This window comes from Rattus norvegicus, chromosome 2 (assembly GCF_036323735.1).
Source record: "Rattus norvegicus strain BN/NHsdMcwi chromosome 2, GRCr8, whole genome shotgun sequence".
Taxonomy (NCBI): Eukaryota; Metazoa; Chordata; class Mammalia; order Rodentia; family Muridae; genus Rattus; species Rattus norvegicus.
This window is the reverse complement of record NC_086020.1, coordinates 156,129,598-156,155,901: the sequence shown is the minus strand read 5'-3', so window position 1 is coordinate 156,155,901 and position 26,304 is coordinate 156,129,598. Positions and strand designations below refer to the sequence as shown.

Genomic DNA, 26,304 nt, shown 5'->3' with positions numbered 1-26,304 from the left:
GGCTCCTAGCACACTGGTTAGCTCAGGTGAGATTATGCTGCAGTCACTCCCAAGGCTCAGAGTGAAATTGAGGACCGCTGTGTGTACTTTTAGCGTACATTGCTTGCCAGCAGTTACCTAGTACCCTGCGCCAAGTATCTTCTCATGCCAAGGCACAGGTTCAAGGGCAGTGGCCATCTGCAACACCATCGTTACAGAGAGAAGGCAAAACAAATGACTAGTGGAAACAGGCTAGGCGCAGTAAGAGGCCTCCATCAGGCAGCTCCATGGTTAGGGGGAAGGGTTTTATTGTAGGTGAGTGTGACAGAATAGCCAGAGCCATCTGGGGGAAGTCTGCCAAAGCCACCTCTCAGGGACAGAGAGAAGACCAGAGAGAAGGCAGGGAGAGGAAGTTGCCAGGGCTATGGGAGCAGAGAAGTTGGCAATCATGGTGGGAGACCTGCCAGTTGTAAGGGTTATGCTGCCCCGGGAGGAGGCCAGGTGAGCTGGGACAGCCTGGGAACTAGCATGCAGCTCTGACCTGTTGGGGACTTGTTTTTCACAGAGAACTAGAAGCTCCTTCTGGAGGCTGGAGGGCTATGAGAGCTGTTAAAAAGTATTGGTTTTCTGACAAGCAGAACCCCACTTTACAAGGTTTCAGAGGAATGCTGAGTGTTTACAGGGTCAGGGTCCAGCCTGAGCTGAGCCCAGATGACAATATTGGGGTTTGGAACTTGACAGAAATACAGTGGGATACGTGTGCTCTGGCCAAAACCAATCCCAGTGTCAGGAGGGTAGAGAACTGTATTCCTGCCACCAAATGAATTAGGAGCTTTCTCCCATCATGCAGAAATGAACTGTATGGGAATGAGTGGCTAGGTGTAGTGTAGTGATCTGCCTTACAGTGTGAAAAGGACACGTGGCTTAGGGCCTTTGGGTTCTAGTATGGGTTGGATTGTAAATGTCTGCAAAGGCCAAAGGTCTTATCTCCAGCCTGTGGTACTGGAAGGCAGGGGAGCATCTGAGAGGTGGGGCTAAATGGGAAAAAGTTAAACAATTTGAAGTTAGACCTCTGAAGGAGATACTGAGACTGCAGCCCAATCTTCGCTCTGCTTCCTGGCCAACATCAGAGGAGCACTTTTCTAAGGCGACAACTTCTAGCATCTTTGGAAAGTTAGTTATATCAAATGATGCTTTGTTAGGGCACACAAACAGTTTTCCTGAAGCAGACACAGGCGAAAGGATGTTTGGCTACAACAGACACCTGAAAGGACTCTTGATGAAGGAGTAACTATAACCCCACAGACGGTGGGAGACCAGCACTGAGCTTTGGTTTGGTTTTCTCCGCCTATCTATTCTTCACTAAAGACGCTCATGTATTGGTTCACCATACATAGTGTAGTTGAGCTCAGCTTGTGGTAATGCCACCATTGAGAGACGCTCGCCCAAGAACTGCTCCTGAGGTTCCTGCAGCAGCTTGCGGAGTCAGTGGCCCCGGCCCAGGCCTGTTGGCGAGCCAGGTGGTTTCTTCAACTGCCGCTGCCTGGTGTCTGCCTGCCTAGAGGGCTGGTCTGAAGCTGCTGAATCATATTTGGTGTTTGCTACAGGACTAAACTGCTGCCAAAGAGGATCAAGCTCGCCCCCAGAGAACACTGCTGAACAGGTCCACTTCTCCCGTGTCCTAGTAACTTCTCTCCTCCACTTCCATTGCTGGGTGGTGGACCAGATGGGAGGTTGAACCCTTATTAAAAGTAGGTTTCAAAAACTTGATGCCTATACTTTTCCTCCACCATGTGCTTCTGCTGTGATGTCTAGTCCCTCCACCATGAGCCAGAATCCTCCCTTCTTGAATCTGATCCCGTGAGGCATTTTGTGACAGCAGCGGAAGTTTGTGCTGCGTAACTTCTGAGGCCAGCTCAGGTAAAGCAGATTTCTGGCTCGGTGGAACTGGTGCTTTGGTCATTCTCTGAGACATCTGCAGTTTTCACTTCCCTTAACCGTGGCCTTACCTCTACGTGATATTGGCATTAACAGTGGGAACATCTGCTTCCCAGATGTAAAATGGCAAGAGAACAGCCATTTCGATAAGGACCTGCTGTGAGCATGAGGTGGAGGGATAAAGCCCTTCTCCCCGAGGCCTCTCTTGCAGACCATCACTGCAGAGAGGAGTAAGAAGAGGGCTAGCTCTAACTGGGCAGAAGGGTGGAACTGTAGTGTCCCTAGCCCCTGCTCGTGTGTTCTAGATTCTTATATCAGTTTTATGCTTTAATCCCCCAGGACTTTCAATCCTCTTGCCTCCCCCAGCCTCCCAAATGCTAAGATTACAGGCTTGTGCCACCATACCCCGTGGCTTCCTTTATGCTAAAGTGAGTCCTTTGATTTGGGTGGGGTCAAAGACCACTTCTCAACTGGAATTCTCTCGCGCTCCATCAGCTCCCTAGGCTGCATGCAGGACCAGATTTCCAAGGAGTTCCTCTAAATGCCTGGCACACACCGACATTTATAAAAGGGGGTGGGGTTTCCTTATGATCCTAAGTTTATTTATCATAGCAACGAGGTTTCACGTAGAGAAGTCAGAGCTATGTTCTTGCTTATCTCTCTTACGTATCTCATCTAATCTTGAATGATTTTTATCATCTTGCACAGCTCTAGAGGAAGCCCTGCCTTGCTGCATGCAGATAATTCCAGGGTGCAGCCTGTGAGATCCACTGTTATCATTTTCTCCTGTGGCCCTTGAAGCCTATGACAGGGTCACTCCTCACAGGCTGCTATCAAGGTAAAAATGCTTCTCTTTAAAGTAAATAAGAAACAAAATACTCAAGGGAGGAAATACAGGGACTGGAGCAGGGACTGAAGAAAAAAGGCCATCCGGAAACTGCCCCACCTGGGGATCCATTCCATATTCAGCTACCAAACTCAGTCACTATTGCTGATGCCAAGAAGTGCTTGCTGACAGGAGCCTGCTATAGCTGTCTCCTGAGAGGCTCTGCCAGAGCCTTACTGATACAGCTGAGGATGCTTGCAGCTAACCATTGGACTGAGCACAGGGACCCCAATGAAGGAGTTAAGAGAAAGAACTGAAGGAGCTGAAGGGGTTTGCAACTTCATAGGAAGAACAACAATATCAACCAAACAGACCCCACCAGAGCTCCCAGGGACTAAACCACCAATCAAAGAGTAGACATGGAGAGATCCATGGCTCTAGAGCATATGTAGCAGAGGATGGCATTTTCTGGCATTAATAAGAGGAGAAGCCCTTGATCCTGTGAAAGCTTGTTACCCCAGTGTAGGGGAATGCCAGGGCGTTGAGGTGGGAGTGGGTGGGAGTGGGTGGGAGTGGGTGGGAGTGGGAGCATCTTCATAGAAGCAGGAGAAGTGGGTAGGAGGGATGGGAGAGGGGGAAAGGGGATAACATTTGAAATGTAAATACATAAAATATCCACTAGAGTAAATAAGAAGCTGGCTTTCTTTTTCACTTCCAAATATGGATGATCATGGCCAAGAACATGGGTTCTGGTTACCACGAGGGTTGTGCTTTGCTACAGAAGAGATTGTATGAGCTTTTTATAGCCATATGACAAGGAAGGCCACAAGGCATCAGGTAAGGAAGACAGGCTGTAGCAAAGTGGAGGAAATGCTAATCTAGTATATTTACATTATAATTCACAATAGCAAATAATTACACTTACGAAGTAGCAATGAAAATAAGTTTACATGGGGGGGGGGTCACCACAGCATGAGATATTTAAACTTATTAGGGGGTCATAGCGTTAGGAAAATGGAGAACCACTACCGTAACGGAGTAAGATGAAAAAACAAACAAACAAAAACCCTTCCTCTTCCAGTTGCTTTTGGTCGTGGTGTTTTATCTCTGTCAGGCTCCAACCCCCAGGATTGTCATCTGGGCTCAGGTCAGGCTGGACCCTGACCCTGTAAACACTCAACATTCCTCTGAAACCTTGTAAAGTGGGGTTCTGCTTGTCAGAAAACCAATACTTTTTAACAGTTCTCATAGCCCTCCAGCCTCCAGAAAGAGCTTCTAGTTCTCTGTGAACTCAAACAAGTCCCCAACAGGTCAGAGCTGCATGCTAGTTCCCAGGCTGTCCCAGCTCACCTGGCCTCCTCCCGGGGCAGCATAACCCTTACAACTGGCAGGTCTCCCACCATGATTGACAACTTCTCAGCTCCCTTAGCCCTGGCAACTGCCAGTCTGCTTTTCTCCCAGCATTTTCTCTCAGCTCCTCTCCATCTCCAAGAAGTAGCTACGACTGACTGCCCCAGATGTCTGTGGCCATTCTCTCTCTCCCTTCCCCTTACCATGGCGTGGCTTTGACAGTGATTTCTTTACTGCACTCCTTGCTTAAATTCATGGCTGCTGCTTTTCTCATTTCTTGGTTCTAATAAACAGAACAAGTATATTTTTTTAAATTTAGGTTCTATTTCCACATTTATTATTGTCTTAGTTGGGGGTTCCCATTGCTGTGAAGAGACACCATGACCAAGGCAACTCTTAGAAAGGACAACATTTAATTGGGGCTGACTTACAGGTTCCGAGGTTCAGTCCATTATCATCAAGGTGGGAGCGTGGCAGCATCCACATAGATGTGGGGCTGTAGGAGCCAAAATTCTCCATCTTTTTCCAAAGGCAAACAGGAGAACACTGTTGTCTTCCAGGCAGTTAGGAGGGTCTCAAAGCCAACCCCCAAGTGACAACCTTCCTTCAACAAGGCCACACCTAATAGTGCCAATCTCTGGGCCAAGCTTATTCAAACCACCACAATTATGTTCTTTATTCCAACATTTCAATTTTGTTTGTTTGAGGCTGGGTCTCTCTATGCAAGCCTATTTGTCCTGGACCTTGTTATGTAGACCAGGCTAGCCTTGAACTCACAGAGATACGCCACTCTGCCTCCTGAGTGCTGGGACTAAAGACATGTGTTTTAATGTTGCATCTGTATGCTGATATTCTTTTTGTTTTTCTCATTAGGACCATGGTTATTTTTAACTCCCCAAATGCATTTGCAGCTGTTCTGAGCTCTTCAAAGTGCACCTTGTGGGTATTAGGGGTTGTTTCTTCCTGACTTCGGTGTTTCTTGACTATCAGTCACATTTTTCTGTTTCTTTACATGTGATGATCTACTGATGGCATTATGTTGAACTATGGGAGCGAAGTTAAAAACACATAACTACTCTGAGCTGCTTTCTTACTCTGAGTAGTTCTCAGTGTTTAGTTCTAGGCAGTCTCTCAGTCATTCAGTGACTATTTTAAGCTTGAGGGTTTTGTTTGTTTTGATGCAGTGGAGAGTTTTAAGGGTTACTTATGCCAACTAGTGAAAGCCTAGGAGAATTCCTCAGGATTGTTAGGGCTCAACTTTGGAATTTTGTCTGTCCTGTAGCTCTTATCAGAGGTTAGTCTTAAGCATATGTAGACTAAGTCTGCAGTAGGCCTTAGTGTAGAGTCCATGTTTCTAAAGCATGATATCTAGACATTGGCAATAGTTTAAGTGGTCTCCCCACTGCATGTGGTCAGAACTTGACAATTCTTAGCAATGCTCAACCTCTCTATTCCTCTGGTGCCCTCAGCTCTGTAGCAGCTATTTAAGGCTTCTGCAGCTTTGACAACCCCCACCCTGTGCAGTAAAGCCCTCAGCTGAAGACTCGAGACACGGGACCTGTTGACCCCTCCTCCATTTTAACTCTGCCACCTGGGATCCACAGGCTGCCATTGCATTCTCTGCACTTGGACTGCAGTCTGATGCCCTGAACTGTGATGATCGTGGGACAACTTGTGAGTCCTTCCTTCCTCCCAGGAACTCGGCCTCAGGCATCCTAAAAACAGCTTCCCAGTGTACTTTGCTCAGATCCATTGTTGTTTACAGACTTACCTTAGCGGGGGACCAGCAGGTCCATCAGAGTTGAGTAAGAAAGCTTTCCAAATTTATCCCAACTCAAGTGGGGAAGATATCGTACTTTCCATTTCTGTTGGAAAAATGATCCTCCCACAAGATGGTGGCAGGCCAAAACTTCGGAATGCAGCTTCTACTGAGTATTATCCACTACTGAGGAGATTTTGCCAGGTCTCCGATTTGCCTTGCATTTATGGTTCTTCTGGCCCCATTTCATGACTGCTAGGATTACAAGTGAGAACCGATGTGTCTGGCTCGTGTTTTTAATGAAAGAAGAGGAAAGCAAGCGAAGGCTGGCTGCCTCTTATGCTCCTTCTCCATAATTTGTTATACTCAATTCTACATTCGGCAACTCGGTGGTCGCGCTCTCTCATGACACCGGGTTATGTTCCTGTCTGAGCATTTAGTCTCCAGAATACTTAAAAAACAGCATCGCACATACACATGTACACACACGGTGTGTTTCAGTGTCCCTGTGCCTCTTGTGAAATCTTTGCAGATGGATATTCAGTTCTGTAGTATTCTAGGTCATGCCATGCCTTGATGGCTAATGTGGATCTATCTGTAACTGATACAACCCTTATCATCTAATATTGATTATTAAACTGAAAACTATGTTAAGAATAAGCACCAATGTTACATTTATGCATTTGAAAACTTTTATTTTTAAATGTGTCAGGCTCATTCCTGATCCAAAGTGCCACCAGCTCCTCCCTCTGGCTTCTACTATGTTTAGGTGTCCTCCACCTGTGAATTTTCTGCCACTTGAGCAGAATCCCAAGCCATCAGAACTCAAAACCACGTATCTTCCAAACAGAAATGAGTTTAGTTCAAGGAAAAGAAGAGTAGGAACATATATTTTAATAGCTTTAATGGGTTTACTTTTTCTCCTTTAGCTGTTCATTTTGTGTACAACATAGAACTAGTGGTTGCATGAACACAGCAGTCTCTACAATGCCAACTCTACCCTGCACATCAAAGGGACCAAATGACACGCCATGCATCTTGAGTGACTGCATTGCCACCGGCTCTGACCTCTACCCAAACCCCCTGCAGCATTGTGGTTTCTCACGTCTGGTAGAGACAAGTGTAGACTGTAGAAATGAAACGCCCTAAGTAGGTCCAAGTGCACCGGTTTCAGCAAGGCTCTGATGTACAGATGGGTTTGGGGGACTGAGTCAGAAGCCTGGTTGATCTGTGAGATCATTAAACATGTCAAGAGTTTTTAAACATGGCTGATACATTATGGATCTTGGTATGTTCTGAGAAACAACCCGAGCTGATGTTTAAAGTAGAAAGGACACACTGCCAAGGGAAAGGATTTCATGATGTCAGGTGGATATAAAGAACTTATACAAAGCCAGCACTTCCAGTGACGGCTCAGGACAAGCTCAGGACCTCTGAGCTATGCTACCATTCACAGAGACTACCACTCAGCTATGACAGTGGTCCCTTCCCTCTTTCCTTTCCTCTTCCTCCTTTCTGTATTATCCCCGCCCCCAGCCCTGTGGTCTTGATTGTGTCAGAAACTCGTGAGATTTCTTCTGCAAGTGCTGACTCCATACTACTGTGAGGTGCTTTTTTCTTGTTAGTTTATTCTGAGTAAGCAGAGGAGTGTAACCCAGTGGGGCTCAAATAGCTTAGGGAAGATGGGGCTGGCAGAGGTTAAAAGCCTTTGCTTCTTTGGTTAAAAAACCCACAGCTGATATTTAGGTCCCCCCCCCATACAGAAAATAGATTTTGCTATTCTTGTTCAAAGTACAAAACATAAATCATGTTTAGAATGTGGAATGCTAAGAGACCATTTTTGTTGTTTAAAAAAATCTGACATTTCGTGTTTGCTTGCATTTGAAGTTAAGTAATTGTATTCCTGAAATATGCTAGCCTTCCAAATGACAAATTTGCCATCCACATTGTTAGGAGACGGATGATAAACATTCTTAGTCCTGGGTTTGCTCTTGGGGCATTACAATTTATCATCTCTTAGGACCAAAAATAGAAAGAAAAACACAAATCCACATGGTACAAGGTTACCATTCCTTCCCATTCTCTCTGGAGGACAGGAAGCCTGGCTTCTACCAGACCACTGCTGAGGCCATGCATGTCCCCTGTCACGTCGGGGACGACTCAGGCACATTCTCTCTCAACCTCCTGTGAGAAGGCAGTGTAGATGGCAAACACGGTGCCGTGCGTTGTCACAGTGTTCTATTTTAGACAATCCATTGTCAAAAGGATGTTCACACAGAAACAGAGGTAAGCCTAACAGCCAAGGACCGCGGAGAGGGACAGCACTCAGGACAACCAGACGGTAAACATGTAAACGCTAGTGACCAGAAATGTGAGTGATCCGACTTTAACCAAATGCAGGTTCCATTCCCTCCATTGGGGTGGTCCTGCCCCCCCACCCCGTCCTGGTCCCTAAATGCTCTCCATTCCAACTTTGCCTTCCTCTCTAAGGGAGGACACAGGCAGATAGTCCCAATCTCTTTCACAGAGCCAGTTTTAAAAGAACAAACAGAAGTTAAGAATGTAGGAGCCCTCTACTGCTCTGAAATGATGTCGTGGCAATTTCCCAACTTTGGGTTTTCAGGTAAAAGGATCCGATGAAAAACACACAGAGAAACTACTGGATGGAGCCTTGGAGCCTGTAGAGAGCATTGTCTACTGTTCCATGGTTTAGATTCTCCCTGTGTGACAGAACTGTGTGCAGTGTTCTAAGCAGTCCCTATTCGTCCTTACATAGGTTGAGGCAAATTTAAAATTTACATAGGACATAATCCTCCCAACTTAAAGATGTCTAATACATGCTTTCTATCAGGCTAATTAAAAATTATGAGAGTAGTGTGACTGTATTACATAAAAAAATGCTAAATTATTGCACAGTGAAATTATTTCCGTGAACCTGCCTGTTATCAACCAGGCAGTCACTGCTTTCCTTGTTGACAGCTGACATCTGGAAAATCACCAGCATGTTCAAACCATTTCATCTCCATTAGCATCTTTAAAAAGTATAAAAAGGGACATTACTTTGAAAATGCAAACATTCTAAGAAAAGCCACATCCAGGGTTTGGGCAGGAAGAGAATGAGCTGGTGCCTTGCTAGGGCCATGCTGGGTGAGCCCACACCTACCAGACCCCACTGGGGAGAAAGGGGATTGGGACTCAGTTTACAACAGTTCAACTTTGCTGTTGAAAATGAGGGTTCCTTTTTAAAGAATCAGCAAATGTCTACACTAGCACCTCTTGTACGATGCTTCGTACAGGAGTTGGAAGTTTGTATCCAAAGCTGCATGTGCACAGGCATCTGGAAACCCAGGCTTGACCACTTTCACCCCAGTCCTGGACCAAGGCTTCTCCCTTTGCCTCTGTGTGAACACACTTCAGATATGAATGGGCAATTAAATGGTCTGAAAGGATGTAACTCTCCTATTTAAAGATCTGGATTGTCGGGAATGTTGTGATAATGTGTGGCTGCTAGAGTTCCTCATGAGCACTGTGAGGGTCAGGTAGATTTTCCTGCCCTTCCTTAAAACCTGCTAGCCCCAAGCTGCCGCCAGAACCATTAAATAATGTCCTTATGCCAAGAAGAAGGAGGCTGGTCTTTGGAAGCTTTCAAAAATGTATTTAGACGTGGCGAATGTACAAGATTCTGTGGTTAAACAATACAAGACTTAGAATAAATGAAAATAGGCCCCTGAATATGAACTACTCCTTTGCTGCATGTTTGCTTCTTAGTGAAATTCTGAACAGCAAACGCGCCTATGATGATTTGTGGAGATGAACAGCACACACGCGTCTCAGAGGTGACCTTAACCCAGACTGTACATGGGTGTACATGTACATGATTATACATGTACATGATATAACACTGGGTTGACAGTATGCCCCTCGGCAGTAGTAAACCGACCAAACGACGGACAGAGCAGCAGCGTTACTAAGACTGCAAACGCTTATGTATTAGGGGACATTTAGAAACGGACCTAAGGATCCCACCGTACCAACTGTCCTTGTCCTTTTCCGATCTACGGCTTAGTTTAAGGGATGCTATTCTTAGCTTTGTTTTACTTTTTACTATTTTGTATTATATAGGTGGCATATTCCCCAAAATATCAGATGCAGTTTTAAATTAGTGACTGTACCCCAGATTTATTCTATTCTGTGTTTCACCCATAGTTTTGGGTTACTTGTTACAGCTGCCTGTTCCCCCTCCCCCAATTGATAATGGCTAGGGAGATAGATATGGGCAAGCCTTTTAAGTTGCCAGACTTAACTGTCTGTGTGTGTGTGTGTGTGTGTGTGTGTGTGTGTGTGTGTGTGCGCGCGCGCGCGCGTGTGTGCACATGTGTAAAGACAGGATGACATAGGCTATGAATTTCAGGATATATGAGTTCTAGATTGCAAATTATTTCAAAGAGTCTGGTGTGAAGAGAGAAAAGATAATAGTGTGTCAATATTAACAGTTGACATTCCTATTACACATTAGTTACAATGTCAATCAAGTGTGTATTTTCCCGCTTGCTTGTTTGCCTGCCTTCCTTCCTTCCTTCTTTCCTTCCTTCCTCCTTCCTTTCTTTCTTGGTGTGTGTCAGTGATGAGGGAAAAACATCTTGGTTTAATTTGGAAAGCAAAGAAAGCTGCAGAGAAACGACTGAGCGCTGAGGTAGCCCAGCCGAGAAGCCCAGCATGGCGAAGCCCTTGCTTCTTACAGAAAAGGAGGGAGGCCTTTCAGAATGTTTCAATGTGCCTGCTGGCCTTCTGCTGTCAATGGAGACCGTTGGTCATATCAAATCATCGCATTCCAATACTGTTTCTATCCTAAGCCAGCCTTGCAGATGAATGCTCAGTGCTTCTGACTTACAAACCGTAATTCCTAGGATCCCATTGGCCTGTCAGGAGGGGTTATTCAGACCTGTGATCAAGCTAATATGAAAAACAAGAAGTTTGCAGACACTGTGTTGTATGTGATTTTCTCCTCTCCTCTATGACATTCAGCTTGGTTGTGAATTTATTTCGCACCATGAAGTATGGCTCCCCACCTCCTCTGACAATAAAACCATGTATCTAAAAACATTTCTAGTATATGTGTTCCCTGTGTTGAGGGCTGCTAGATTCCTCTGTTCCTGCAAGATGCATCCGATTTGCCCAAAGGCAGTTCATGGTTCGGAGTTCACCTCCCTCCTTCCCCAGTATCTGACCGCCATCTTGTCCAGAGCTGAATCAGGAGTGCTGGTTAAACAAACACAGGGTACTTTGGGTGACTATTCCAGAGAGAAGCTATGTGTAATCCTGGGTCAAAGGAGGAAAAAGATCTGTGAAATCAGGAAGAGGAGGATGAGAACAAACAGGAAAATCAAAGTGCACCTGGCAAAGGAAAAAGAGGTCACTGCTTTTGTGACTCCTTCACACATTTCCAGATGCCCAAGCCAAGAGTGCAGTCAGCTCCCTAGAGCCTCCTGAGAGGATTAGAACATCAGTGCTAGCACTCCCTGCCTTCTTCTGCATCTGTGCAAACTGTCCAAATCACAGTTGCCAAGCCGGGGAAGCTGTGTACTAGAACCTTCTCTGGGTCTTGTTTTTGACAAATACCAGATTCAAGAGGCCAGTCCCTTCCATTCACAGCAAGGAGCAGAGAGTACCTGGCTACCGGGAGTGAGTGCACACACCATGGGGTCGAACAGTGATCCAGACTGGCTTGGCTGAGCTGATCACATTTTAGAAACAGCTCTTGGGAACTAGCTTTGGACTGTTCTGGGTTTGTATAATTTATTTTTATGATTAAACAACTGCAAATGCAGTGAGTTCTTTAAAATCCTGCCCCACCCTCCCACCCTATCCCACCTGAAGAGTAGAAATCGCCAGGGAAGCAGCAGCACAGGTAAGGGGCCTGGGGGGCTGGGCTGGCATCAGCTCTACTCCTAAAACACTGTAAAACTCTCCCAACTTTGGCACTGTGGGGACTATTGGCAATTAGAACTCAGGCTAGGTAGGGAGTCCGGGGAGCCTTTGGGATGGGCCCAAGGCTTTGGCAGTGCTGTTTATGGAAGTTTCACACTTACTCTCTCAAATCCGTTTCTCTTGCAGCTAGATTCACCCTTCTGAAGCCGCCAGAGAAGGGGAGTGGCCAGGATGCAGAGCCCACACCTAACTGTAGACTCGCCATGGCTGGGCACAGATCAGGAAGGGGCATTCCAGGAGGGGGAGAAGGTAAAGGGCTACTCTTGTTTTATGTGTAACTACTTATCAAAATACTACCATTTTGCCTAGAATTTCTATCTTTAAAAAAGTATACAAGCCATGGGAAGGGGAAGAGGCCAGAAAGGAGATATATATATATATATAATTTTTTTTTTCCTATTTGGTTAAATAAGTTTCTTCTCCAAAGCAAAATTTACAAGACATATCCATAAACCTCGATCAGAAGGCTCTGTAGCCAGTGTAGTCAGCCATGCTGGTTTAAAGACCCTGCTTGCTCAAGGAATACCAACCGACTAATTTGATAGCAAAGTCTTTTTTTTTTTTTTTCTTTACGGAAACATTTGTGTCTCGAATTACTTTTCTTTCCTCTTGTTATATACTTCTGTGTTAGGCAAATACAGAAAAGAGTTGACTCTCTTCTGTCAATCTGGACCTTTAGCTAGAGGAAGGGCTTCGGGCACTCTAGAGTAAGAGCATCCGAAGTGGACAGGCCCATCCCAGCACTGGTTAACCCCACACCTGCCTCCTCCACTCCCCTTCCACTAGAGCCATAATGAACACCGTCAGCCCGCATCTCCACAAGCCAACGCTCCACTCTAACATGATAGAATGTATTTTGTACTAAAACATTCTGAAAAGCAGAAAAGACCCTAATTCCAATGTTGAAGACACAAGATACAAAAGTAAGTGATTTTTCTGGGAGGCCATTATTAATTCTTGATGCAGTCAGAGGAAAGCGAGTTCCCAGCGGAATCAAGACAGTGTGCGTCCGAGGAGTCCAAGTCTGCCATTCTCCACCTACAAGCCCTGCAGCTGAAGGACAGAGGGCTTGGCAGTGGGGAAGGGGTAGCTAAGGAGCAGGCCCTGAGAAGCCATGCTGACAAACACCCTCTGAGAGGACAAAGCCAGGCGGGCTCGGAGCGTGTTCACAACGATAACCTTGGCTCTTTGGGGCTGGTTCAATCAATCAAAAAGGACAACCTAATATGTCCTATAAATTAACTTACAAAGTATATAGACTGGGACCCCCCCCCCCCATAACTTTGGTGTTAGGAGCAGTAATCTAGCCCTCTAGCCCCCAAATGACTCTGCTGCTTGTCTCTGAGGGTTCTCTTCCCAACCAGCTCTGCCACCAGTGCACGCAGGTCCCCAGGAGCCAGTCTGCCGTTCTCCCTCCAGGTCACAGCAGACAGTTCACATTTGCCTGGGTATGGGTATTTGCAATTGAACATGAAAGGTCTTTCTCTTGCCAGGAAGCATGTCCCAGTAGTTTGCCACCAAATACCAACTTGCGGTGCTAGCTGGGAACAGCACTTGTGGGTGATTCTAGGCTGCAGTTTCTCCCAGCACTGTTTGGGAGACAGGAAAGCTACTTGGTAGAACGGGCTCGAGAAGGGCCGTGCAGAAACCAGCGGCTGGTGAGTGTGAGCTGGTGACCCCAGGACTCCTGCCCTCCTCTCCAGGGTGGACAGCGATTCTCAAGCACATTGAGAATCATCCCAGCCCTATTCCTCCTTCAGGGCGGAAGGGCACTGTACTGTGATGTGCTTTCCACCCTGTAAGGTGTGAACATGGTGAGGTTACCTCCAGGAGGAGAGACATAGGGGCTGGTTAACTGCATCCTGACTCTCTTAACTAATGAAGGAAGCAAGGGGAAGGGGGAGGTCTGGTGTACAGGAAGCTGCACTGACTTTCCGTGCCTCAGTCTCTAGGAGCAGGCAACACATGACTAAGTGTTGCACGTCTCCTTCCAGGCTGCTGGAGTACTAAAGGCCAACGCTCAGAAGGGGAGAGCATTTCTGAGGGAACTACTTTGAGGCAGAGAGCGTGGCTACCACATCATCACGGTGATGGACGGGCAACACCGGCTCGCCCTTCCCAGGTGCAGGAGAGGACACCAAGGCAGGTTCCTGAAGGACCAGGAAAGAGATCATGAAAAGTACATTAAAAAGGAAAATACATGGCCTGTCTTTCTTTTGCCTCACACGTGGGATCTACGGCTACCTATGTATGCATTTCAAACACTGATAGAAGGGCTGGGGGAGCACAAACCTAGCAGCCTCTCTTCGATGTCAGCCAGGGAACCCTCAGCTCAGCACTCCAAAGGGATTCAAGGCCATCAGGGAAGGGGGTTCTGTGTTGGGATGCATGATCCTAATTATAATTCCCACACTGTTTACTACATGAAGAGAACAGTATGTTGAGCGTCCTCTAGTTTGGGACAGCTGAGATCCTGTAGGGCTCACTGCTCTTCCGTTTTGCTACTATTCCTGAACTTCACCACCATGACTGTAATATTGTCAGGGCAGCCTCTGTAAAAGGACTGCAGGACGATGCTTTTGGCCCCAAAGTGCGGCTCATCCAAGCGCTCCTTGATGAATCGAACTGCTTCTTCATTGCTAAAAGCATCCCACAGGCCATCCGACGCTAAGATCATGAACTCAGGCTGCAGCTTGTCCAGGTCAAAGGTCAAGATGTCTGGGTCTGGGATGACCACGTTGAGATTTTTCAGCGGATAATCTCCCAGGGATCGAGACATGGCTAGGATCCCCTGGACCCTCCAGGAGCCATTAAAGCTGATGAACCCACCTGGAAAGACAGAAGGAGCCCATTAGCTTGCCCAGCTGATAATCTCCCATGCTTGGTACAGTTTGAATGTGTGTACCACAAGCTAGTCTGCTACATGAGAACTGAGCCACAAGTACTCCTCCTTCCCCTTTGTCACTGCCGAGGCCAGCAGCATCCTGCAGCAGGGCCTGCAGCAGAACTTCACGCTCTCATCCTCGGCCCTGCTAATGTGTGCGAGAATATGAAGGGTTGAGTATGGGCAGGGACAGAGCATCAGCTTTAATAACACCCTGTGGCTGCTCGGTGACTGACAGCAGGCAGCTCCAGCATCGGGGTTTGAAGAGAGTGGAAAGAAAATTCTGAAAAGCAGGTGCACAGGCAGGAGACGTCTCTGAAATAGTCGCTAGTGAGGTCACTCTTGGATGTGCTGTTGTGGATCTCAAGAAGAACTGGGATCAAGGAAAACCAAATGAGTATAACACCTATTCCACTGTATCGTGAGAATGTAAGACATTATTCCATACACATTCCCTAGCACAGTGCGGGATAGCACATCGCTCAGTGCTGTCCATTCTTTTCCCTCTCTCCCTTCCTCTTTGAGAGAAAACCTCTTATGGTCCAAGGTCGTCTTGAACTCACTACATGGCTGAGGCTGGCCTTGCATTTCTGACTTCCTGGTTTCCACCCCCTGAGCACTGGGATTAAAGACGTGCTCCACTACCCCCCTGGCTTTCACTAGCCTTTCTTTAAAGGAGCCATGAAACTTTCCATGAAAGTTATGTAAGCTCTAGACCTTTCCCTGACAACCCTGGAGGAGAGAGGAGCCACGCATGAAAGTCACAGGCATCGAGTAATACTCTTCTGTGACAGGTTAACCACTGCTAACCACTGAAGGGAGGCAGGGTGGAGGAATGGCTTGTGGGAGGGAACAGCATAGAGAGGTTTGCTTTAAGGGAATGGTGGACAGAACAGCAGACAATTCCTGCAAGTGTGGTGTAGTGGTCACGGACCTGAGCTGTGTAGTCGGCCATGGTTTCAATTCTGGCATTGTCATCCACTGGCTGTATGTCCGTGGACAAAGGTCTCTCTGAAGTTCTAGATTACTGGCTATAGAGTGATTTTAACACTATAGTCTTCACAGAATATATAAACATGTATGATGTGTGTCAGGCTCCTACACATGGTGAATGGAAGCTAACACTGATGCTGGCAGTGAAACAGCAGAGACAGAAAGGTCACCATTATATGGCCAGAAGTTCCTGTCATGCTGAGTGGGAGGAAGAGAGATGTCGTGAAGTCTATGGTCATACTAAACACAAATAAAGGTGACAAAACTTATCATTACTCATTAGGTCATTTAGGGCGATTAAAACAAGAGACTCACAAATGGTCCAGGTACACAGAACATGAGACCTGAGAGTACTTAGCTCTAAATGGAACATCTATGTCATGCCCTCTCTGCCTAAGATTTGGAGGTCATGGAGGCGGAGGGGGCAGCAAGAGTGTAAGGGTCAGAGGTGGTGGAGGACTCCAAGGGGAACAGCAGGGTAGCTCACACAAGAACTCACGACATTGTGACAGTATGCACAGTACCTGTGGAGACTCAAGTCAGACAACATTCAAGTATGGAGGTGAGAAGCGGGCATGAAGGTCCACCCTTAGCTGAGAAGCTACTGGCAAGTGACAGCTGCTGGAAGAAAGAGCCCATTTCTTCAAGGGTGTGGCCCTTGGTAGTTAGACTGTGGATGGTCTCACATGGGCAGGACGATTGGACTTGATGGGTAGGGAGAAAAGCCACAAGGTTGCGTAACGATATGATGGCTAATCTTGGCTCTCAAGTTGACTCTATCTAGGACACATCCCCAAACAGCTGGGCGTGTCCGTGAGGGATTTTCTTGATTGGATTGTCTGAGGTGGATTGGATTGTCTAGGCTACACATTCTGGCGGCAGCCCACATGCATAAAAGGACATGGAAGAGGGAAGATTTTGCCTTTTTGCCTACTTGTCTTCCCTCATGCTGGCAAGTTCATCTACACTGCCGCTGAGGCATTGCACAGCTGATACATCCTGTCTTGTGGACTATTCAACTGATGGACTCTTTGCCTTCTCTCATTGTGAGAGAGCCATGGTTGTAACCACAGCTTTTAAGACAGTCAGATAGATCTCATAGATATTTATGATTATTTAATAATATAAACAATAATATATGTAATATAGTATACATATTACACACACACACACACACACACGTATCAATTCTGACCCTCTAAAGAACCCTAACAAGTACACTTAGGGGGTAGAGCTGGGCGAATTTGTGGGAGGAGAATGAATATGATCAAAATACATTGTATGAAATTTTCAGAGTAAAAGTATTAAAAAAAATATACACCCTTGCCTACTTTATGAAAAAAAAAAACAGAGTAGGTCAGATTAATCTTGGAGACAGTGTTCAAACTTTCTTCTATAAGGAAGCGCTGTAGAGTGGCAGCTTGTTAGGTATGACAGGGAGGGGACAGAGGACACCATGCTTGTGAAATCTCAAGGACACATGCTGGACACTACCATAGAGCTTCCAGGGGCATCTGAATCTGCAAAACTTAGCCATCTGATCTTCGGTGTGGACTTATTGACCCAGGCCTTGAACTGAAGGACTTGGGAGGTGGAGGCAGGAGACTTGGGTTAGCCTGGGCTACTTGAAACCCCATCTCAAAAAATGAGTATCACCTTAGCAACTTTATGTCAACCACCCTACTTAAATGTTATAGTTTCCTGCCACCCCCGTTTCTTCATCCACGTTATGCATCTAGACAGTAGTTACTACCTTATGGTACACTACGGAACTCACTGATTTTAATGGGTGCTTGTTTCCTCTATCTTCACCCCAACCAACTTAAGAATGTAAATTTCATGAGGGCCCTGTGTGTGTGCAGGGGAGGAGGGCATGACAAATAAACAACGGTCTCTTCCCTCTCAACTGAGGACGGTCACCAAGTCGTGTGCCGAGGTATGGAGATAGCCAAGGTCAAGTTCTTGTCTCTCAAGAGCTCACTGCCATGTCTGCACTGGTTGGTTCCGCAGTGCTGAGCCCGGTCAGGAAGGGAAGGCAGGTAAGAGCCAGCTGTGTGCGTGCATTTTCACAGGGAGCCCAATGAGACGTACTGAGGATGCCAGAACAAGACAGAAGGGGCAGCTGCGCCAGCCTGTGGAAGTCTTGGCCTCCGTGGGACGTGAAAAGCTTCCAACAGGACACTCAGGAGTTGAATTTTAAGGGATGCATACTTTGAATCTTCTTGGAAGTGGGAATGACATTTGCAAAGGCACAAATATATCACTGGAGTTCACACTGGAGTTTCATGAGTCTGGCACGGCTGCAAGGGCGCAGGGGCCCAGAGATTAGGTTGAATTTTAAAACGGAAAGGTTTGCCTTTGGCAGAGAAGAGTAGCAAATTAGGTTGCCATTAATTAATAGGAAATGTACAGTTTAGGAATATAGAGCAGTTATGGTCATGTCATTGTGACTGTGTGCTGTTGGGTGAACTTGCTCCCTCCCTCCCGGGAAACTCTCCAAGCTGGCACCTAGATCACCAAACAGGACTGTGGACTTCCTCCACGGCAGGGGCGGGGCCACAGACTCACCAGCTCTCTTTATCCTCTTCCTCTCCTTCAGCTGGTAAGGCTTGTGATCGTGAGACAAGGGAATGGCATTGCCATCTTTGTCACACAAGACTCCTCGAGAGTCACCCACGTTGGCCACGGTGAGGTCTTTATCTGAGAGTAGAGCGATCAAACACGTTGTTCCTGCAAGACAGAAGGAAGAAGCAGTGTAGCCGGGGCAGGGCATGGATGGGTCCCCTGCGTCTCCAGGCCAGCTGACTCCTGTCCTTAGAGCCTCTCTTGCCAGAGGAGCTTTACTCCAGTTACTCCGGGAATAATCACGATTCACTTCGACACCATTGATCAAATCTGACAGGCCATTCTCTTAACCATGTTACGCTGTCACTGAAACAGGCTAGAGGAACAGTATCATTTTCCTAAATCACTTTGTTTCTGCTACTCTCAATTTAAAACACCACATTCCAGAGGATTAGGGGAGAATTAGAATCAGCTCGAAGCCCTAGACAGCTGCTACGTGTGTTTTCATCTTCTTGTTGGTACCGAGTCTCTGAGAAGTCCCAGTGGCAAGTGTGAAAGCGGATAGGTGGGGGCGGGCTGGCTCCTGAGGAAAAGGCAGATGCTAAAGACCATATCCTGTGGCACTGTGACAAAACCAGTACTGTCAGGAAAGGTTGAGCTCAAATATAGAAAGTCTGAGAGCAGAGACCAGGGACTAGGGAAAGGGCTGCCCGCCCCAGGTGTGCAGGGGCAGGCTACAACAGCAGAAGCAGAGACATCTACACGGAAGACGGAAGTGTCGAGGTGGTCTGATCACGTGATGGCCTGAAGTCCACACAGAACACACAAAGACAAGCTTTCCTCAGTTCCTTCTGAAGTGAATACGAACACAGCAAAGAAATTCGAACTGTCTTTTGCCTCCCTCTGACCCCTGCCAGTCACTGTCAGTGGTCACCTGTCTATTGAAACCCAACTCACAACTCGTTCCTCTCTGGCCTCAAATTGACAGCTCCTTTATTTGTTCAAAAATATTCACTTGGTCCTTCCCTAAAGGTCCCTTCCTCATTAAGAACGCTGCACTCCATAACAAAATTATAAACTGCATCTAAATGACCTTTTTACTCTTCCTAGAACAACAACAACAACAAAAAGAGGACCCTGTTTGTAACAGAGAGAATACAGGTTGATATGAACAAGAGGTTAATTACAATAATCAGTATATTCAATTACAATTCTGCTTGAAACTCTATTCTTTCTGAATTAGGGGAAATGATTGGGGGTGACGAGATGGCGGGGCATGTGAGAAAGTTCACACTGCCTCAGACTCTGAGTTCACATGTGCACTGACCACGCTCATGTAGAGGACCTTGTTCTCCTGGCCCTCTACCTGCTCTGGCATTTCCATTCTTCCACCTCCTCATCCTCAGGGTTCCCTGGGCCCCAAGGGGAGGGATTTGATGGAGACATTCTATTTAGGGCTGAGCATTCCAAGGTCTCTCACTCTGCATACTGTCTGCCTGTGGTCTCTGTATTTGTCCCCATGGGGTATAGGAGGAAGCTTCTCTGATGATAGCTGGGAAAGGCACTGACCTATGAGTATAGCAGAATGTCACTAGGAGTCTGTTTATTGCTAGTCTTTTAGAATAGTAGTATGTGGTTTTACCCTGGGTCCCTGGGATATCTAGACTCAGGTTCTCGGTAAACAAGCAGTGTTAGGGATAGGTTCCATCTCATGGAGCAAGCCTTAAGTCAAATCTGATATTAACTGGTCATCCCTAAATGCTCCGAGTCACCATGGCACTAGCATATCATGCAGGCGGGACAACGACGTAGATCAAAGGGTTTCAAGATGGCTTGGTTTTTATCGTTCTTTGGTAGCATGCGGTGTACCTTCTGGTACTAAGAGCATGACCCTGTAGGGGTAAAGGCCTAGGTAGGCAGCAGCCAGACTTCTCTATGTTCAGTAAGTTGCAGAGGTGTTGTCTTCAGCTCTAGGTGCCTTGCCCTCAGTTTGTGGAGAGCAGCCTATAGACTTGACAAGGGCTTGGGTTGCTTGGGGGTTCCCACGAAACCCTTTTGGCCATTAATTCAATTAGATATAACCCATTCTCAGAACTGGAAGCTTCATTTGGTGGTAAGAGATACCCAGTTGAAGCTTTGTCTCCCCCTCTTCCCCCATTTTTGGTGATTTCATTTAGGGATATACATCAACATAAGAAAGGTGGTTTACAGCAAGCCCATAGCTATGTAAAAATGGGGAGAAAATCAAAGCAGTTCCACTAAAATCAGGAACAAGACAAGACTGTCTATTCCCTGCATTCCATTTCAATAGTATTTGAAGTTCGCTAGATCAATAAGACAACTGAAGGAGATCAAGAGGACACAAATCAGAAAGTAAGAAGTCTAAGCATCTTTATTTGCAGATGATGTGATAGTATACTTAAGAAACCCTAAATATTACACTGGAAAACTCCTATAGCTGATAAACACATTCAGCAAAGTAGCTGGATACAAAATTAACTCACAAAATCCAGTAGCCTTCCTTTTATAGAAACGACAGAAAGACTGAGAAAAAAAAAATCAGGGAAAACAACATTTTTCATAATGGCCTTAAATAATATAAAATTTGAGGTCACTTTAATCAAGCAAGTGAAATATTTGTATGATTAAAAACATTGAAGAAAGAACCTAACATCTCAGAAGAAAGAAGAAACACCTCATTGAAGAACACCTCAGAAGATAAAAAGATCTCACATGCTCATAGATTAGTAGAATTAATACAGTAAAAATGGCCATCCTACCAAAAGTAATCTACAGATTCAAAGAAATCCCCATTAAAATGCTAACACAATTCTTCATAGATACCGAAGAGAATTTTCAGTTTCATATAGAAACGCAAAAAAACAAAACAAAACAGGATAGCTTAAACAATCATAAATAAAAGAACTGAGGGAGGTATCACAGTCTCCCATCTCAAATTGTACTACAGAGCTACAGTAACCAAAAATGGCACAAAACCAGGCACGTTGGTTAGTGAATTAAACTAAAGACTCAACGAAGTCCACACACCTATGTTCTATGTTAACATTATTGGTAAAGAAGCCCAAAACACGGGGGCTGGAGAGATGGCTCAGTGGTCAAGAGTGCCAACTGCTCTTCCAGAGGTCCTGAGTTCAATTCCCAGCAACCACATGGTGGCTCACAACCATCTGTAATGGGATCTGATGCCCTCTTCTGGTGTGTCTGAAGACAGCTACAGTGGACTTATATAATAATAAATAAATAAACAAATAAATAAAAAAAAGAAGCCCAAAACACACCCTGAAAAAAGACATCATCTTCAACAAATGGTGCTGGTCAAACCGGATGGCTGCATATAGAAGAATCAAAATAGATCCTTACCTCTCACGCTGCTTAAAACTCCAAATCTATCAAAGCCTGACAGAAGAGAAGGTGAGCCTTGAACTCACTGGCACAGAGAAAGACGATTTTCTGAACCAGATACTGATAGCACAGGCATTAATAAGACCTCATACAACCGAAAAGCTTCTGTGGGCAAAGACACCGTCACCCAGACAAAGCAGCAGCCTACAGTATGGGAAAAGAGTTCTACCAAGTATACAACTGATAGATGGCTAATATCCAAAATATACTAAGAACTAAAAAATATCTAGATAGTAAGAGGAAACACAAATGGTTAAGAATCATTTAAAGAAATGTTCAACATTTCTCTTTGTTATTGATACTATTTCTGTGATGAAACATCATAACCTAAAAGCTGAAGGAAATACCCTACAACAGCCCAAGGAGAAGGAAAGGGTTTATTTGACTCCTGCTTCCATATCATTGTTCATTGTTGAAGGTATTCAAGACAAGAACTCAAGCAGGGCAGGAACCTGGAGGCAGGAGCGGATGCAGAGGCCATGGAAGGGTGCTGCTTACTGGCTTGCTCCCTGTGACTTGCTCTGCCTGCTTTCTCTCATTCCAGTGTCTGAGAACCCAGGACCACCAGCCCAGGGAAGGCACTAACCACACTGGACTGGGCACTCTGCCATCAATCAGTAATTAAGAAAATACCCTACAAGGTTGCCTATAGCCCAATCTTATGGAGGCATCTTCTCAATTGGATTTTTCTCTCAGATGACTTTAGCTTGTGTCAAGGTGACACAAAAGTCAGCACAGCATCCTTAGTCTCCAGGGACATGCAAACAAAAACTACTTTGAGATTCTGTCTTACACCTGTCAGAATGGCCAAGGTCAATAAAACAAATGACATCTCATGCTGACGAGGGTGCTAAGTAAATGGAACACTCATCCATTGCTGGTGGGAGAGCAAAAGTATACAGTCACTGTGGAAAACAGTGTGCTGGTTCCTAAGGAAGCTGGGAATCGATTTACTTCAAGATCCAGCTCTACCACTGTGGGGGCCGCAGGTTGTGAAAGGTACCCTGATTCCTGGTCGAGATAGGTCGAATCCCCGGAGACCCTAAAAGGGACAGCAGACGCATTCCCAGTCTCCCAGGAGATCAAGCTGCAGCCTCCCACAGACCCCTGTAGAGAGGTTTGAGACAGACCAATCACTAGGGCAATGCCCCAAGCCCCTCCTCCACAAGTGAGGACATGACCACAGGTCACATAGGCTCAAGACAGATCAGTCATAGAAGCAGGACCACACCTCCAAATATGTAGATGAGGTCTTCCCAAGCTCTCAGGCCAAACCAATAGGAAGTGCCTGCTGTCAGACACTGACCCATCCCAAAACTGTATTTAAGAGTCCTGTTCAGGATTAAAGGTGTGCAGGAACTACTCCATTGTCTGAGAGCTTCTGTCATAAGAGCTGTAACACTGCCGCTTGGGGAAGAGATTGGTTCTCCCGAAATTGCCACCAGGAGCTCCCCTGCACCCCTCCCTGGCTAGTCAGCCGAAGCAACCAAAGTGGCAGTGTTGGAAAGAAGAAGGACCAGAAGCGGAGGAGGTGGAAGCAGCGCCCCCTCCCTGCCTGAGTTCTCTCCCCCTCACCCAAACCCGAGCACCTAGTCGGTCCAGAGATCTCTGTGGGAAGCCCCAGGCATCACTCTTGGGCACATAACCAAAGGATGCTTCGATCCTGCTACAGAGACACTCGCTCAACCATGTGCTCTACTGCTCTATTCGTAACCTGGATACGATATCCCTCCACAGATGAACTGATAAAGAAAAGGTGGTACATTTACACAACGGAATATTACTCAGTCATTAAAATAAAATGATGACCCCCCCCCCCAAATGATGAAACCCACAGGTAAATGGATAGGTCTAGGAAAAAAAAAAAAACACATCCTGAGTGAGGAAGCCCAGGCCCAGAAAGACAGATAAGGTATATATTCACTTATAAGTGGATATTAGCTGATGACTATGATGGCCAAGCTATAGTCAGTGCAAGTACAGAGGTTAGGTACATGGTAAGGAACTAGGGGGACAGATAGATCTCCCTAGGAAAGGGGAAGAAAGCAGATATTTATGGATGGATGCAGGGGACTAGAAAAGGAGGACCAAGTAAGAAAGAGGGGGGATGAGGAAAGGAATATGGGAGAGGCAGCTAAACTTAAGGTCCATTTGAGGGACTGTATAGAAACAATACAGTAGATGCATCCTAAATGTGTACACATATGAAGATGATTCAAGCAAAATCACTAAAACATTTTTAACATCCTAAAAAAAAAAAAAAAAAAAAAAAAAACCAACTCAACTAACCAGAAATCAATACCCTTGAGTCGTATTAGCTGAATTTGATCTGCGACTATTTGCTTCGTTCTAAGTTTAGCTTGGCTAAACCTGTCCGATACAATCAGAGCATAAATCTTCTATGTAGCACATTAGGGTTTGAAAGGTAAACTAGAGGGGCTGCTTTACTGGGTGTTACATGGCCTGTGGGTGCATGCAATGGAACTGATGGAGCTCTTCTGACCTCCCCTTCTCTGTGCTCTCAGGGCAAGGACGTCCCACCAATGGCTTCCACACTATTTAAACCTACGCCATCAGTGGACACTCAGGTTCACCCCAGCTTCTTAGCTGGTATCTCCTTTGGCCTGTATTTACAGGGATCCAGGGAAGGGTCCTCCTGTATAAGGGAAGGGAGTCTGCCTGGCTGGGTCTAGGCCCTTCCCCGACCCCGCTGCAGTCAGTTCATCTGTGATTAGCTTATCAAGCTGTCAGGTAAGGAGAGAGAGAGTCAGAGCTGCAGCTACAACGAGCTTGTTATCCTCGCTCCGACTACGAATCGCTGCAGGGTTTCAGTACCATCCTTTCCCAGTGAGGACAGACTGAGCTAATGAGGAATTAATACAGTAACCACAGGGACAGAGGATGGCACATGGATTTTAAACCAGATAGAGCAGGCCCATCAGGGAGGGAGGAAGGAGAAAGGGGGTGGTTTAGAGTGATGTCTCTATCTATGTGCAGAAAACTGGGTGCTCCCTGGAACTCAGGCATGTTTACTGTGAGTTTCTGGGAAAGGTCTTCACAGATGCAGAGCAGAAAAGAACCATTTCTTTGGCTCAGAACTCAGCATTGTCCTGTGAGGTTCACAGAACAGGGGCAGCTAGCTTGCGATCGAGGGGACTGAGGGGACAATCTCAGCATGTAAGAGTAGGGACTGGGAAGCACATGGTCCCTGTCACTTCCGCCAGCATGAGAACCAGCAGTGGCAGTTCTTGCATAATCTGGCCCCAGCTCAACTGTCCAATATCATGGGCACTGCTGAGCCAGTCTGCCCTGGTGTATTTTTGTTCTGTGTGGCTGACAATAAACATCTTTTCTGTTGGAGTCTTGAGTCAGGTTTCACTTCTACCTCAGGTTACAGGGTTTAATATGTTACTGCCTACATTAGCAAGAGAATCTTAGGCTTCACAAAATGGTGGTATGCAGGTGGCAGAAACAGGGTTTTAGTAGTATATATATATATATATATATATTCATATATATATATATTTCTCTCTGTCTCTGTCTCTCTCTCTCATATATATATATATGCCTGCATCAAGGACAGAACAGCATAGGGTGTGCACAAAGCCCAACTGACGAAAGCTTGGCAATATGTGAGTAACAAAAGGGAGGCTGGAACAAGGGGGATGGAGATAATAGAGTGTTTGAAACGGGGCCAGGTCACACAGGATCTGCCACTGTTGCTTCTTACATGGCGTCCTGTACACTGGCCTGAGCTCTGTGAGAGCCAGAGGACAGTGTGTGCTGTACAGGTAAGAGCACTCATGGATGCACTAGATGACTCAACTGGGGAACAGAGAAAAACCAAGCCGGTTGCTGGAAACAGGAATATATATATATATATATATATATATATATATATATATGTATATATATATATTCATTCCTCTCTGTCTCTGTCTCTCTGTCTCTCTCTCATATATATGTATATATATATTATATATATATTTCTATATAGGAACAAGTTCAGGGTCCTCTCTACAGAAAAGTAACCTCAAAGTAAACATGCCCACTTCCTTCCTACATAGGGGCTGTATGGTATGGGTTTGGAGAAATAATCTGTGTAGAACCAATGCAGAATGATCAGGAAGAAGCCAGACACAGGGCACAAACAATGGATTGTTTGGGCTTTGCAGTCCTAGCCCAAGATTACAAAACTGTTTACTCAACAGCACAAACTACTCTGCTGCCAAGAATCTCCAGGAAACACCTCCAGGAGAAATGCTTGCGATCTCACTTTCTTCCGTATGCTGGAGAATAACCTCGATATTTTGATTAATAGTTTTGATATAAATTGCTTTATTTCATTTTAATGATTAAGGAAAAATATACTCATCAAAATGCATTATTCCTTAATTTTGGACCTCAGTATGTTTTCACACTAACAATCTCATTTTCATGAGGTTGTTAATTAATTGGGATGAGATCTTGGGAATTTAACATAATAACCTCACCTTACAGATTAAAAAAAATCTGAACAGGGTATAACTGTAATTTCAGCACTCTGGAGACAAGGAGGGATGATCGCGAGTTCAAGGATAACCAAAGACCTCGACAGTG

At 45.8% G+C, this 26,304-nt stretch overlaps 1 protein-coding gene across 3 annotated transcripts in view; it reads right to left on the bottom strand.

Annotated features, from left to right (window-relative positions):
* Window positions 1-6,530: 6,530 nt before the first annotated feature.
* Ppm1l (protein phosphatase, Mg2+/Mn2+ dependent, 1L) overlaps window positions 6,531-26,304 on the bottom strand; it is a 272,767-nt gene continuing 252,993 nt past the window's right edge. For 2 of the 3 annotated variants that reach the window (XM_039102287.2, XM_017590865.3), the window contains exons 3-4: window positions 18,286-18,447; window positions 6,740-14,669 (exon numbers count right to left, since the gene is read on the bottom strand). In XM_039102287.2, coding sequence (XP_038958215.1) covers window positions 14,323-14,669; window positions 18,286-18,447 — 509 coding nt within the window. In that variant the 3' untranslated portion in view covers window positions 6,740-14,322. 3 annotated transcript variants of the gene reach the window in all.